At 49.7% G+C, this 12,852-nt stretch overlaps 1 protein-coding gene across 6 annotated transcripts; it reads left to right on the top strand.

Moving 5' to 3' along the window:
• The first annotated feature begins 1,379 nt into the window (after positions 1-1,379).
• LOC132086011 (NEDD8) lies at positions 1,380-12,313 on the top strand. 6 transcript variants are annotated; one of them, XM_059491473.1, is made up of 11 exons: positions 1,380-1,530; positions 2,122-2,329; positions 4,179-4,286; positions 5,213-5,314; positions 6,527-6,622; positions 8,669-8,768; positions 8,845-8,887; positions 8,972-9,027; positions 9,718-9,765; positions 10,929-11,011; positions 12,069-12,313. In XM_059491473.1, exons 1-11 carry the CDS (start codon positions 1,511-1,513, stop codon positions 12,075-12,077), a joined length of 873 nt encoding a protein of 290 aa, XP_059347456.1. In that variant the 5' UTR covers positions 1,380-1,510; the 3' UTR covers positions 12,078-12,313. The 6 variants fall into 6 exon arrangements, 5 of the variants coding, with proteins under 5 accessions (XP_059347456.1, XP_059347455.1, XP_059347457.1 ...); XM_059491472.1 differs by having other exon boundaries at positions 9,718-9,813; XR_009420336.1 differs by lacking the exon at positions 12,069-12,313 and having other exon boundaries at positions 6,514-6,622; positions 10,929-11,008.
• The last annotated feature ends 539 nt before the right edge of the window (positions 12,314-12,852 follow it).

Below are 12,852 nucleotides of genomic sequence, written 5' to 3'. Positions count from 1 at the left end.
ACTGGGAGCACTGGGAGCCACACTGGGAGCCCTGGGAGCCATACTGGTCCATACTGGGAGCACTGGGAACCATACTGGGAGCACTGGGAGCCATACTGGGAGCACTGGGAACCATACTGGGAGCACTGGGAGCCATACTGGTCCATACTGGGAGCACTGGGAGCCATACTGGGAATACTGGGAACCATTCTGGTCCATACTGGGAGCACTGGGAACGATACGGGGAGCACTGGGAGCCATACTGGTCCATACTGGGAGCACTGGGAACCATACTGGTTTATACTGGTCCATACTGGGAGCACTGGGAGCCACACTGGGAGCACTGGGAGCCATACTGGGGATACTGGGAGCCATACTGGGAGCACTGGGAGCCATACTGGGAGCACTGGGTGCCTACTGGGAATACTGGGAACCATACTGGTCCATACTGGGAGCACTGGGAACCATACTGGGAGCACTGGGAGCCATACTGGGAGCACTGGGAGCCATACTGGGGATACTGGGAGCCATACTGGGAGCACTGGGTGCCTACTGGGAATACTGGGAACCATACTGGTCCATACTGGGAGCACTGGGAACCATACTGGGAGCACTGGGAACCATACTGGTTTATACTGGGAGCACTGGGAGCCATTACTGGTCCATACTGGGAGCACTGGGAGCCATACTGGGAGCACTGGGAACCATACTGGGAGCACTGGGAACCATACTGGTCCATACTGGGAGCACTGGGAACCATACTGGGAGCACTGGGAACCATACTGGTCCATACTGGGAGCACTGGGAACCATACTGGGAGCACTGGGAACCATACTGGTTTATACTGGGAGCACTGGGAGCCATTACTGGTCCATACTGGTTTATACTGGGAGCACTGGGAGCCATACTGGGAATACTGGGAACTATACTGGTCCGTACTGGGAGCACTGGGAGCCATACTGGTTCATACTGGTCCATACTGGGAGCACTGGGAGGGGGTTTGGGTCACACTGGTCCATACTGGGAGGGGCCTGGGAGCCACTGGTTTGTACTGGGAGGGACTGGGAGCACTGGGAGCCATTACTGGTCCATACTGGTTCGCACTGGTCCGTACTGGTTTGCACTGGTCCATACTGGTCCATACTGGTCCGTACTGGTTCGTACTGGGAGCCCCAGTCCCTCCCCGCCTCCTCCCCATGACGTCACGTCCCCCGCGATGACGTCACTCCCCCCGCCCCCTTTAATAAAGCGCAGTTTAAAACAAAAACAAACGCGGCGAGTGACGTCATTGAATGGGCGGGGCTTCCTCGGCGCCGAGGCCGCCGGGGATTGGCGGGAGCGGCGGCCAATGAGGGCAGAGAGAGCGCGGGCGCGCGGCGCGGGGCGGCGCGGGAAGATGACGTCACTCCCGGCGCGCCGCCGCCGTCGGTGCCGCCGCCGCCGCCATTACCGGAGAGCGGCCGGGAGAGCGGCCGGACCGGGGCGGAAGTGACGTCAGAGAGAGAGAGAGAGCGCGGGAAAGCGGCTGGGGATGGGCGGGAGTGACGTCAGGTGAGGGGGGGGGGGACTGGGATGAACTGGGATGGACTGGGATCAAACCGGGATCAAACTGGGAGGGACTGGGAGGGACTGGGAGCAAACTGGGCCATACTGGGCCATACTGGGATGAACTGGGATAGACTGGGATGGACTGGGAGGGCCATACTGGTCCGTACTGGTCCATACTGGTCCATAAAGGTTTATACTGGTCCATACTGGTTTATACTGGTCCATACTGGTCCATACTGGTTTATACTGGTTTATACTGGTCCATTCTGGTCCGTACTGGTCCATAGTGGTTTATACTGGTTTGTACTGGTTTATACTGGTTTGTACTGGTCCGTACTGGTCCGTACTGGTTTATACTGGTCCATACTGGTCCATACTGGTCCATACTGGTCCATACTGGTTTATACTGGTCCATACTGGTCCATACTGGTTTATACTGGTTTATACTGGTTTATACTGGTCCATACTGGTTTATACTGGTCCGTACTGGTCCATACTGGTCCATACTGGTTTGTACTGGTCCATACTGGTTTATACTGGTTTGTACTGGTTTGTACTGGTTTCTCACCCCTCTCTGCTCTCTCTCCCCCCCAGCCCCTCCCCCTCCCTGCGCTTGGCCCTGGCCGGGGCCTGGTGGGCCCTGAGGGGGCGTGGCCTGGACGGGCGCGGCCCCGGTGGGCGTGGCCTGGACGGGCGTGGCTGGGGGCGGCTGCTGGCGCTGCTGGAGGCCGCGGGGGGCGGGGCCCCGGCGCTGCTGCGGCCCCGGCACCGGGCGGGGCTCGGCCTGGGGCTGAAGGCGCAGGTAAGCCACGCCCACTTTGCGGTAAACCACGCCCACCCACCGCCAGGCCACACCCACCCACCCGAACGCCATTGGAGGTAACCATTAACGAGCTTAGGCCACGCCCACTTTGTCACAGGCCACACCCACCCACCCAAACCCCATTGGAGGTAACCATTAATGAGCTTAGGCCACGCCCACTTTGTCGCAGGCCACACCCACCCATCCAGACCCCATGTATTGAAATGGTGAATGTGCTTAGGCCACGCCCACTGTTTGCCAGGCCACACCCACCCGCCCAAACCCCACTGAGTGTAACAATTCATGAGCTTAGGCCACGCCCACTTTGTTCCAGGCCACGCCCACCTACTACCAGACCACGCCCACCCATCCAAACCCACAGCACAGTGATTGCGACAGAGTTTTAGCCACGCCCACTTCCCCAGGCCACGCCTACCCAACCAAACCCCATTTGTTGTAGCCAGTATTAAACTTAGGCCACGCCCACATCGTCCCAGACCACTCCCACTCCTCGTTAGGCCACGCCCACTCATCCCAGTCCACTCCCACTTCTTGTTAGGCCACGCCCACTCATCCAAACCAAGCCCATTGTGATTATGGGTGGGTTCAGGCCACGCCCACTTTGTCACAGGCCACGCCCACCCAAGCAAACCCCATTTGTTGTAGCCAGTATTAAACTTAGGCCACGCCCACATCGTCCCAGACCACTCCCACTCCTCGTTAGGCCACGCCCACTCATCCAAACCAAGCCCATTGTGATCGTGGATGGGTTCAGGCCACGCCCACTTTGTCACAGGCCACGCCCACCCAGTCGAACCCCAATTATTGCAATACTCAGCTTTTAATTGGATTTAATAATATTTAATTATTTAAAATCTAACTATGTTTAATGTTCAATTAAATGATATTTAATAATTTTTGGAATGATTTTATTACATTTTAAAAATTTAAATTTTATCGCCTTTAAGTTTTAAATTTAATGTTCGTTAATTATTTTGACATTTACTTATTTACTTATTTGCTTATTTACTTATGTAATTATTCAATTATTTAATTATTTATAATTTAATTACTTAATATATTAGATTATTTAATATTTTGTTATACCTAATTAATTTTAAATTTTTCATTTTCACAACTTTACATTTAAATTTTAATAACATTTATTATTCATATTTAATATTCCGTTAACTGATATTTAAAAATATTTCTTAATTCTAATAAATTTAAAAATTTTAATAATTTCAAATTTTAAGTTTGATAACATTTAATTAGTAAGTATTTATAGGATTTCAATAATTCTTATAAATTAAAAATTTTAAATTTTTATAATTTTTAATGTTAGTTTTAGGAAAAACGTTAAATAATTATAAATATTCAATTACTTAATATTTAATAATATTTAATAATTTTAATAAATTAAAAATTTTAAATTTGGATCCAGCCATCCAAACCACACCCATGATGAATATTAATGGACTTAGGTCACGCCCACTTTGCATTCGGTGGCTTAAACCACGCCCATCTTTCACATAGGCCACGCCCACTCAACCACAAACCACGCCCACCCACTTTAACTTTGCCTATTTTGGTTATTGGAGTGTTGAGACCACGCCCACGTCACGCTAGGCCACGCCCCTCAACCATAGGCCACACCCTCCCATCCAAACGCTGCCCATTGCTGCCTATTATGTGCTTAGGCCACACCCCTTTTGTCGTAGCCACGCCCATTGATGTCTAGACCACACCCACAACTCTTTAAACCCCACCCCCTCACCTTTAATGGGCATTGAGCCCACCAGGCCACGCCCCCCCAAGCCCCTCCCTCTCCCCTGGCCCCTCCCTCCAGGTGGTGACGTCATTGCTGCGGGAGCTCGGCCCCGCCCCCGCCGTGCTGGACGCGCTGGATTGGCTGTTCCCGGAGGGGGCGGGGCCAGGGGATGGCCACGCCCTCGGGGTGAGACTGGGACAAACTGGGAGGGACTGGGATGGAACTGGTTTGTACTGGGAGGGGTTTGGGGTTACTGGTTTGTACTGGGAGGGGTTTGGGGTTACTGGTTTGTACTGGGAGGGGTTACTGGTTTGTACTGGGAAGGGGTTTGGGGTTACTGGTTTGTACTGGGAGGGGTTACTGGTTTGTACTGGGAAGGGGTTTGCGGTTACTGGTTTGTACTGGGAGGGGCTCTGGGGTTACTGGTTTGTACTGGGAGGGGTTTGGGGTTACTGGTTTGTACTGGTTTGGGGTTTGTGGTTACTGGTTTGTACTGGGAGGGGTTTGCGGTTACTGGTTTGTACTGGGAGGGGTTACTGGTTTGTACTGGGAAGGGGTTTGCGGTTACTGGTTTGTACTGGGATGGGCTCTGGGGTTACTGGTTTGTACTGGTTTGGGGTTTGGGGTCACTGGTTTGTACTGGGAGGGTTTGGGGTTACTGGTTTGTACTGGTTTGGGGTTTGTGGTTACTGGTTTGTACTGGGAGGGGTTTGGGGTCACTGGTTTGTACTGGTTTGGGGTTTGGGGTTACTGGTTTGTACTGGTTTGGGCTTTGGGGTTACTGGTTTGTACTGGGAGGGGTTTGGGGTCACTGGTTTGTACTGGTTTGGGCTCTGAGGTTACTGGTTTGTACTGGGAGGGGTTTGGGGTCACTGGTTTGTACTGGTTTGGGCTCTGGGGTTACTGGTTTGTACTGGTTTGGGGTTTGGGGTTACTGGTTTGTACTGGTTTGTACTGGGAGGGGTTTGGGGTCACTGGTTTGTACTGGTTTGTACTGGTTTGCGGTTTGGGGTTACTGGTTTGTACTGGTTTGGACTGGGACGGCCAGTCCCAGCCTCACACCCATATATGGTCAAAGGGGGCGTGGTCTGACTCAGGCCCCGCCCCCTCAGACGCTGCAGGGCCGCCCCCTGGTGGGCGTGGCCGAGGAGCACTTCCGGGAGCAGGTGCTGGGAATCCTGGGAAGTGGGCGGGGCCTGGAGGCCTTCCTGCAGGTGAGACCAGTACGGACCAGTACAAACCAGTAACCCCCCAAACACCCCTCCCAGTACAAACCAGTGACCCCGAACCCCAAACCAGTACAAACCAGTACAAACCAGTAACCCCAAACCGCTCCCAGTACAAACCAGTAACCCCCCAAACCCCTCCCAGTACAAACCAGTAACCCCAGAGCCCATCCCAGTACAAACCAGTGACCCCAAACCCCTCCCAGTACAAACCAGTAACCCCAAAGCCCCTCCCAGTTTATCCCAGTCTCTCCCAGTCCCTCCCAGTATAAACCAGTATGGCCCAAATCCCCTCCCAGTTCATCCCAGTTCCCTCCCAGTCAACCCCAGTCCCATCCCAGTCCATCCCAGTCCCTCCCAGTTCCCTCCCAGTATAAACCAGTATGGCCCAAATCCCCACCCAGTCCCTCCCAGTTCATCCCAGTCCCTCCCAGTATAGCCAAAACCCTTCCCAGTTCAAACCAGTAACATCCCAGTTCCCTCCCAGTTTGATCCCAGTCCCTCCCAGTATAAACCAGTAACCCCAAATCCCCTCCCAGTTTATCCCAGTCCCTCCCAGTTTATCCCAGTCCCTCCCAGTTTGTTCCCAGTTTGTTCCCAGTCCCTCCCAGTTTATCCCAGTCCATCCCAGTTTGTTCCCAGTCCCTCCCAGTTTGTTCCCAGTCCCTCCCAGTTTGTTCCCAGTATATCCCAGTCCATCCCAGTTTATCCCAGTCCCTCCCAGTTTGTTCCCAGTTTGATCCCAGTCCCTCCCAGTCCCTCCCAGTCCGTCCCAGTTTGTTCCCAGTCCATCCCAGTCCCTCCCAGTTTATCCCAGTCCCTCCCAGTTTGTTCCCAGTCCCTCCCAGTCCCTCCCAGTTTGATCCCAGTCCCTCCCAGTTTGATCCCAGTCCCTCCCAGTCCCTCCCAGTTTATCCCAGTCCCTCCCAGTATAAACCAGTAACCCCAAATCCCCTCCCAGTTTATCCCAGTCCATCCCAGTTTGTTCCCACTCCCTCCCAGTTTATCCCAGTCCCTCCCAGTTTGTTCCCAGTCCCTCCCAGTCCATCCCAGTTTGATCCCAGTCCCTCCCAGTCCCTCCCAGTCCCTCCCAGTCCATCCCAGTCCCTCCCAGTCCGTTCCCAGTTTGTTCCCAGTCCCTCCCAGTTTGTTCCCAGTTTATCCCAGTTTATCCCAGTTTATCCCAGTGTGGCCCCCCAGGAGTACGGCGCGCGTTTCCGCCGCTCCCTCCGGAACCTCTTCCTGGAGTTTTTGTTCCGCCTGGAGAGCGCCCTGCCCCCGCCCGACCTGCCCCAGGTGAGCAAAAGGGGCGGGGCTTACGCTGGGACACGCCCACCCGCCGCGGAGCCACGCCCCTTTCAAAGGGGATGGCCACGCCCCCTTTGCCTTATATGGGAATGGGGGGGGAAATGGATGGGGGTTAAATTGGAGTGGTTTGAGCCAAAATTTGGAGTATTTGACCCAAAATTTTGATCGATTCCACCTGAAGTTGGGCCAAAATTAAGAGAAATCACCCGCGATTAATGAAAATTACAAAAAAATTCGCACAAAATTAAGAAAAATCAACTGAAATTAATAAAAATCACACCGAAACCAACTGAAATTAAAAAAGTCGGCTACAGTAAAAATTTTTAGTAAAATATTATATGTACTGTTTTAAATAATTTCATTAATTTAATTGATGCTATGTAAATAATTAATTTAATTAATGCTATATAAATATAGTAAAATATTTTTAGTAAAAATCACCTACATTGAGAAAAATCTACCAAAATTAAGAAGCGTCGACGGTAATGAATAAAAATCACCCCAAAATCAACCAAAATTAGGAAAAAAACCCCATAGTTAATAAAAATCACGCAAAATTAAGAAAAATCGCCCAAAATTAAGAAAAATCAGCTAAAATTAATAAAAATTACACCAAAATCAACCAAAATTTAAAAAGCCGGCAATAATTAATAAAAATCGCCAAAACTGAGAAAAATCTACCAAAATTGAGAAACGCCAATAATAAATAAAAATAATGAATTGTAAATAAAATATTAAATAAATAAATAAATAATAAATAAAATAATAAATAAAAATCACCCCAAAATCAACCGAAATTAAGAAAAGCAAACCATAATTGATAAAAATCGCCCAAACTTAAGAAAAATCGCCCAAAATTAAGAAAAATTACCGATAATTAATAAAAATAAACCGAAATTAGGAAAAATGAACCGTAATAAATAAAAATCACCTAAAAATCAGCCGAAAATAGAAAACCCAAGCAAAATTAAGAAACATCAACGACAATTAATAAAAATCACCTAAATTCAGAAAAGTGAGACAGAATTAAAAAACATCACCCCTAATTAATAAAAATCACCCCAAATACAACCAAAATTAAGGAAAATTAACCATAGTTAAGAAAAACCACCTAAATTAAGAAAAATCTACCAAAAATATTAAAAATCCACCAAAATTAGGAAATATCAACCGTTATTAATGAGAATCACCCAGAAAATTGCCGAAAATTAATAAAAATCAAGCATAATTAATAAAAATCACGCAAAAAATCGCCAAAAATTAAGAAAAATCAGCCAAAATTAATAAACATCAACCATACTTAATAAAAATCAACCGTAATTACTAGAAACCACCTAAATTAAGGAAAATCGCCCAGAATTAAGAAAAACCATCAAAAATTAAGAAAAATCAACCATAATTAACAAAAGTCAGCCCAAAAAGCAGCTAAAATTAAGAAAAATGATGCAAAATTCCAGGAAAAAATAAAAATTCAACACAAATTCACCCAAAATTAATAAAAATCACCCAAAAATTACGAAAAGTTAAGAAAATTCACCCAGAATTAAGGAAAATCAACCGTAATGAAGAAACGTGAATCATAATTAATAAAAATCACCTAAATTTGACAAATCACTCAGATTGAAGAAAAATCAACCAAAATTAGGAAACATCAACCATAATTAATAAAAATCACCCTAAAATCAACCAAAAGCAAGAAAAATCCACCAGGATTAGGAAAAATGACACAAAATTCGACCAAAAAATAAAAAAGAAAATGACGCAAAATTCAACCAAAAAATAAAAAAGAAAATGACACAAAATTCACAAAAATTTCGCCCAAAATGAACAAAAATCACTCAAAATCCACCCAAATTCCACCAAATACGCCCCAAACCCATCAAAATATTCAAAATTCTCCCAAATTTCCTCCAAATTTCCCCAAAATCGCAAAAATTTTGCCGAACTCCCCCACAAATTTAGCTAAACCCTCCTGTCCCCCTAAACCCCGCCCCTTTCACTAAAGCCACGCCCATTTTCCCTTATATGGCACAGCTGGAGCAGCTCTGTCGTAGCCACGCCCCTCCGGGCTCCAAGCCACGCCCCCTCCCTCGTTTGCAGCGTTATTTCGCCGAGGTTCGCCACGCCCACCCAGGTAGGCAGGGCTTAAATACGGCCTAATGAGCGATATGCAAATTAGATCATTAATTTACCGTAAACTCCGCCCACAGTGCCTTCGCCGCGCCCACTTCCGGCTAAGAAAATCACGCCCCTGTAAGTAGCCACGCCCACAAGCCACATCTCCTAATTATTTGCTAATTAAGCTGGTAATTAATGTTTATAACCTGAATAATTCAGGAGAAAGCTCCGCCCACGTCGCCGTAGGCTCCGCCCCCTCCGCTTCTCCCCTTACCGTGAGTGGGGCAAACCATTCTGCCGGGGGGGGGGGGGGGGGCGGGGAAGAGTGGTCTAAAACAGCCAATGAGGTTTTTCGGCACATTTTGGCAGCCAATCGCAGCGAGGCGCGACTAAGGAGGCTTAAGACGCCTGGCGTGACGTCACCGAGCGTTTCAGCAGTCAAATTTGGGGTTAAAAACGGCATTTATGGGGTTTCCCTTCTGTGAAGCAAAATAAGGCCGCCCTCGCAAGGCGGGCTGTAACGCCGTTGATTGGCAGTGCATTCAACCAATGAGGCGCGTTGAGAACCAGGAAATGCTGTCTGAACTACAAATGCCGCCATTTTTACTTTTGGCAAGAGGCGGGCAGAGACCTCTGATTGGCTGGGAAACCGGAAGCGCTTCAGCCGCCATTTTATGTGTTGGCACTGCGGGTTTTGCGGGCGGGGCTTCGCTTCCGCTTCCGCTCGGCGGCTCCGAAGGCGCCGCAGCAGCCACGATGCTCATCAAAGTCAAGGTTTTTTTTGGGGATAAAACCGCGAATTTCGGGCAAATTTTAACAATTCCTGCCTTTAGCGAGGGGTAACGGGTGGCGCGGAGGGGATTTGGGGTGAAAATCGCGGATTTTGGGGCGGTTTTGAACGGGGCGGGGGGGGGGAGCGTGAGGGGAGCGCGCGGTGCATTGTGGGAACATGGCGCCCCCTACAGACGCTGACGGGGAAGGAGATCGAGATCGACATCGAGCCCACGGACAAGGTGAGCTCCCAGTTCGGACCAGTATAAACCAGTGCGGACCAGTTCGGGGTGGGTAAGGAGCGGGTTAAGGGTGGGGGGAAGCGCCGGGGGGATCCCAGTTTGGCCCCAGTAAGGGGGAGGGGCGACCCAGTATGGCCCAGTTCATCCCAGTATGGCCCAGTTCCTTTCCAGTCTGTCCCAGTTCATCCCAGTAACCCCAAATCTACTCCCAGTAACTCCCAGTTTAGCTCAGTTCCCTCCCAGTCCCTCCCAGTGCCTCCCAGTTCATCCCAGTATGGCCCAGTTCCCTCCCAGTTCATCCCAGTTCCTCCCAGTCTCTCCCAGTCCATCCCAGTATGGCCCAGTAAGGTCGCACTGCCCCCCAGTTCATGCCAGTTCATCCCAGTATGGTCCAAAGTTGTCCCAGTCCCCTCCCAGTCCCTCCCAGTTCATCCCAGTAACCCCAAACCCCCTCCCAGTACAAACCAGTAACCCCAAATCCCCTCCCAGTTCCCTCCCAGTCCCTTCCAGTTCAAACCAGTGACCCCCCAGTGTAGACCAGTATGGCCCAGTTCCCTCCCGGCGTCCCCAAACCCCATCCCAGTATAAACCAGTAGCCCCAAATCCCCTCCCAGTTCATCCCAGTCCCTCCCAGTATGGTTCAATCCCTTTCCCAGTTCCTCCCAGTATTCCCCAGTCCGTCCCAGTTCATCCCAATTCCTCCCAGTTCCCTCCCAGTCCCTCCCAGTTCCCTCCCAGTCCCTCCCGGTTCCCTTCCAGTTCATCCCAGTCCCTCCCAGTTCCCTCCCAGTTCCTCCCAGTTCCTTCCAGTCCCTCCCAGTTCATCCCAGTCCCTCCCAGTTCATCCCAGTGCCTCCCAGTCCCTCCCCCTGCCATTACCCCTTTAACGCTGTCCCCACCCTCCATCGCCCTTTTAAAACATTAGACGAGTCCTCCAGGTCGGCCAGCCCGCTCTTTAACCCCGCCCACTTCCGGCGGCGCTCCGCCACACTTCCTCATCTCTATGACCCAAGATGGCGGCGCCCATGTATTTTAAACCTCCGGAGCTTTGAGATGTGCCCAAATCTACCCAAATTCGCCCTAAATGTCCCCAAAATGACGCCAGATGTGCTCGGGTGTCCCCCAGATGTGCCCAGATGTGTTTGTTTTTTTTGGTGGCGCAGGTGGAGCGGATCAAAGAGCGCGTGGAGGAGAAGGAGGGGATCCCCCCTCAGCAGCAGCGGCTGATCTACAGCGGCAAGCAGATGTAGGCGGGGCTTAAAGGGGGCGTGGTTAAAACGGGGCGCGGCACAAAGGAAGGGGCGTGGCCATAGGGTAAAGGGGCGGGGTTTAAATGCGGAGATTTGGGGTAAAAATTAAAAATTTCGGGTTAAAATGGGGAAATTTGGGCTGAAATGGCGGCAAATAGGGTTAAAATGGTTGGTGGGGCGGGGCTTAAGTGGGCGTGGTTAAAATGGGAGGGGATTAGGGGGAGGGGCGTGGCCATGGGGGTAAAGGGGCGGGGTTTAAATGATATTTGGGGTAAAAAGGAGGAAATTTGGGTTAAATTGGGGAAATTAGGGCTAAAATGGCGGGAAAAATGGCGGATGGGGCGTGGCCTAAGGGGGTGGAGCTTAACGAGGAGGAATTGGGTGAAAATGGGAAAATTTGAGGTTAAATTTGGGTTAAAATGGGGAAATTTGGGTTAAAATGGCGGCAAATGGGAATAAAACGGTGGCTGGGGGCGGGGCCCAAGTGGGCGTGGTCAAAGACGGGCAGGGCTTAAAGGGAGAGGCGTGGCCTTGGGCTAAAGGGGCGGGGTTTAAATGTGGAAATTTGGGGTAAAAATTGAAAATTTTGAGTTAAAATAGGGAAATTTGGGCTAAAAATGGCGGCAAACGGATAAAATGGTGGGGCGGGGCTTAAATGGGCGTGGTTAAAACGGGAGGGGATTAGGGGGAGGGGCGTGGCCATGGGGTAAAGGGGCCGGGTTTAAATGAGATTTGGGGTAAAAATGAGGAAATTTGGGTTAAATTGGGGAAATTAGGGCTAAAATGGCGGGAAAAATGGCGGATGGGGCGTGGCCTAAGGGGGTGGAGCTTAACGAGGAGGAATTGGGTGAAAATGGGAAAATTTGAGGTTAAATTTGGGTTAAAATGGGGAAATTTGGGTTAAAATGGCAGCAAATGGGAATAAAACGGTGGCTGGGGGCGGGGCCTAAGTAGCTGTGACTTCACAGGAGGGTGTGGCTCAGAGGAGGCGTGGCTTATGAAGCAAAGTGGGTGTGGCCTAATCGGGTGTGGCCTTTCTGACTCCTCCCCCAGGAACGATGAGAAGACGGCGGCCGACTACAAAATCCAGGGGGGCTCCGTCCTCCATCTTGTGCTGGCCCTGCGGGGGGGCGTGGCCAGGCTCTGAGTGGGCGTGGCCAGGCTCAGATCACACCCCCTATCCCTTTAAGCCACGCCCACTCGCATTTCCCCCATCCCTGAGGTCATTTCCGGTTTATGAATCCGTTATTATTTAATAAAGGTTGGCTGATGACGTCAGCAGCGCGTTTGTGACGTCACAGGTGTGTCGGTGATGTCATTTCTTGCTTAAAATTCCTTGTGGTCCCCACTTTTAGCTGACATTGCCCTTTTAAGGCAGCATTGCTGTTTTAATGGCGTTGCCACTTTAAGGCGCTGCGGTCCCCACGGGTTGCATTACCCTTTTAAGACCTTTTTAAAACACCCCAATTTTCCCCACAATTTCAATTTTTCGCCCCAAAATGCCATTTCTTAACTTCAAACTCACCATTTCCACTCCAGAAATCACAATTTGGGCTTTTTTACTTCTCAAATCTTCATTTTTCATTTTAAAATCTGAGGTTTTACCCCCCAAATCCCCTTTTTTTGGCCATGCAATAAAGCAAAATCACTATTTCTGGACATCAACATTATGTTTCCAAAGCAAACATTTTAGCCCACATTTAACCATTTCAGCTCCAAAATCCCAATTTTTAGCCCCAAAATCTCAATTTTCCACTACAATCTCCTGAATTTTTAACCCTTTATTCTCATTTTTTTCCTCAAAATTTTAATTTCGACCCCAAAATCCCTATTTTTA

The sequence above is a fragment of the Ammospiza nelsoni genome, chromosome 34, assembly GCF_027579445.1.
Source record: "Ammospiza nelsoni isolate bAmmNel1 chromosome 34, bAmmNel1.pri, whole genome shotgun sequence".
Classification (NCBI taxonomy): domain Eukaryota; kingdom Metazoa; phylum Chordata; class Aves; order Passeriformes; family Passerellidae; genus Ammospiza; species Ammospiza nelsoni.
This window is presented reverse-complemented; position numbering and strand designations above follow the sequence as displayed.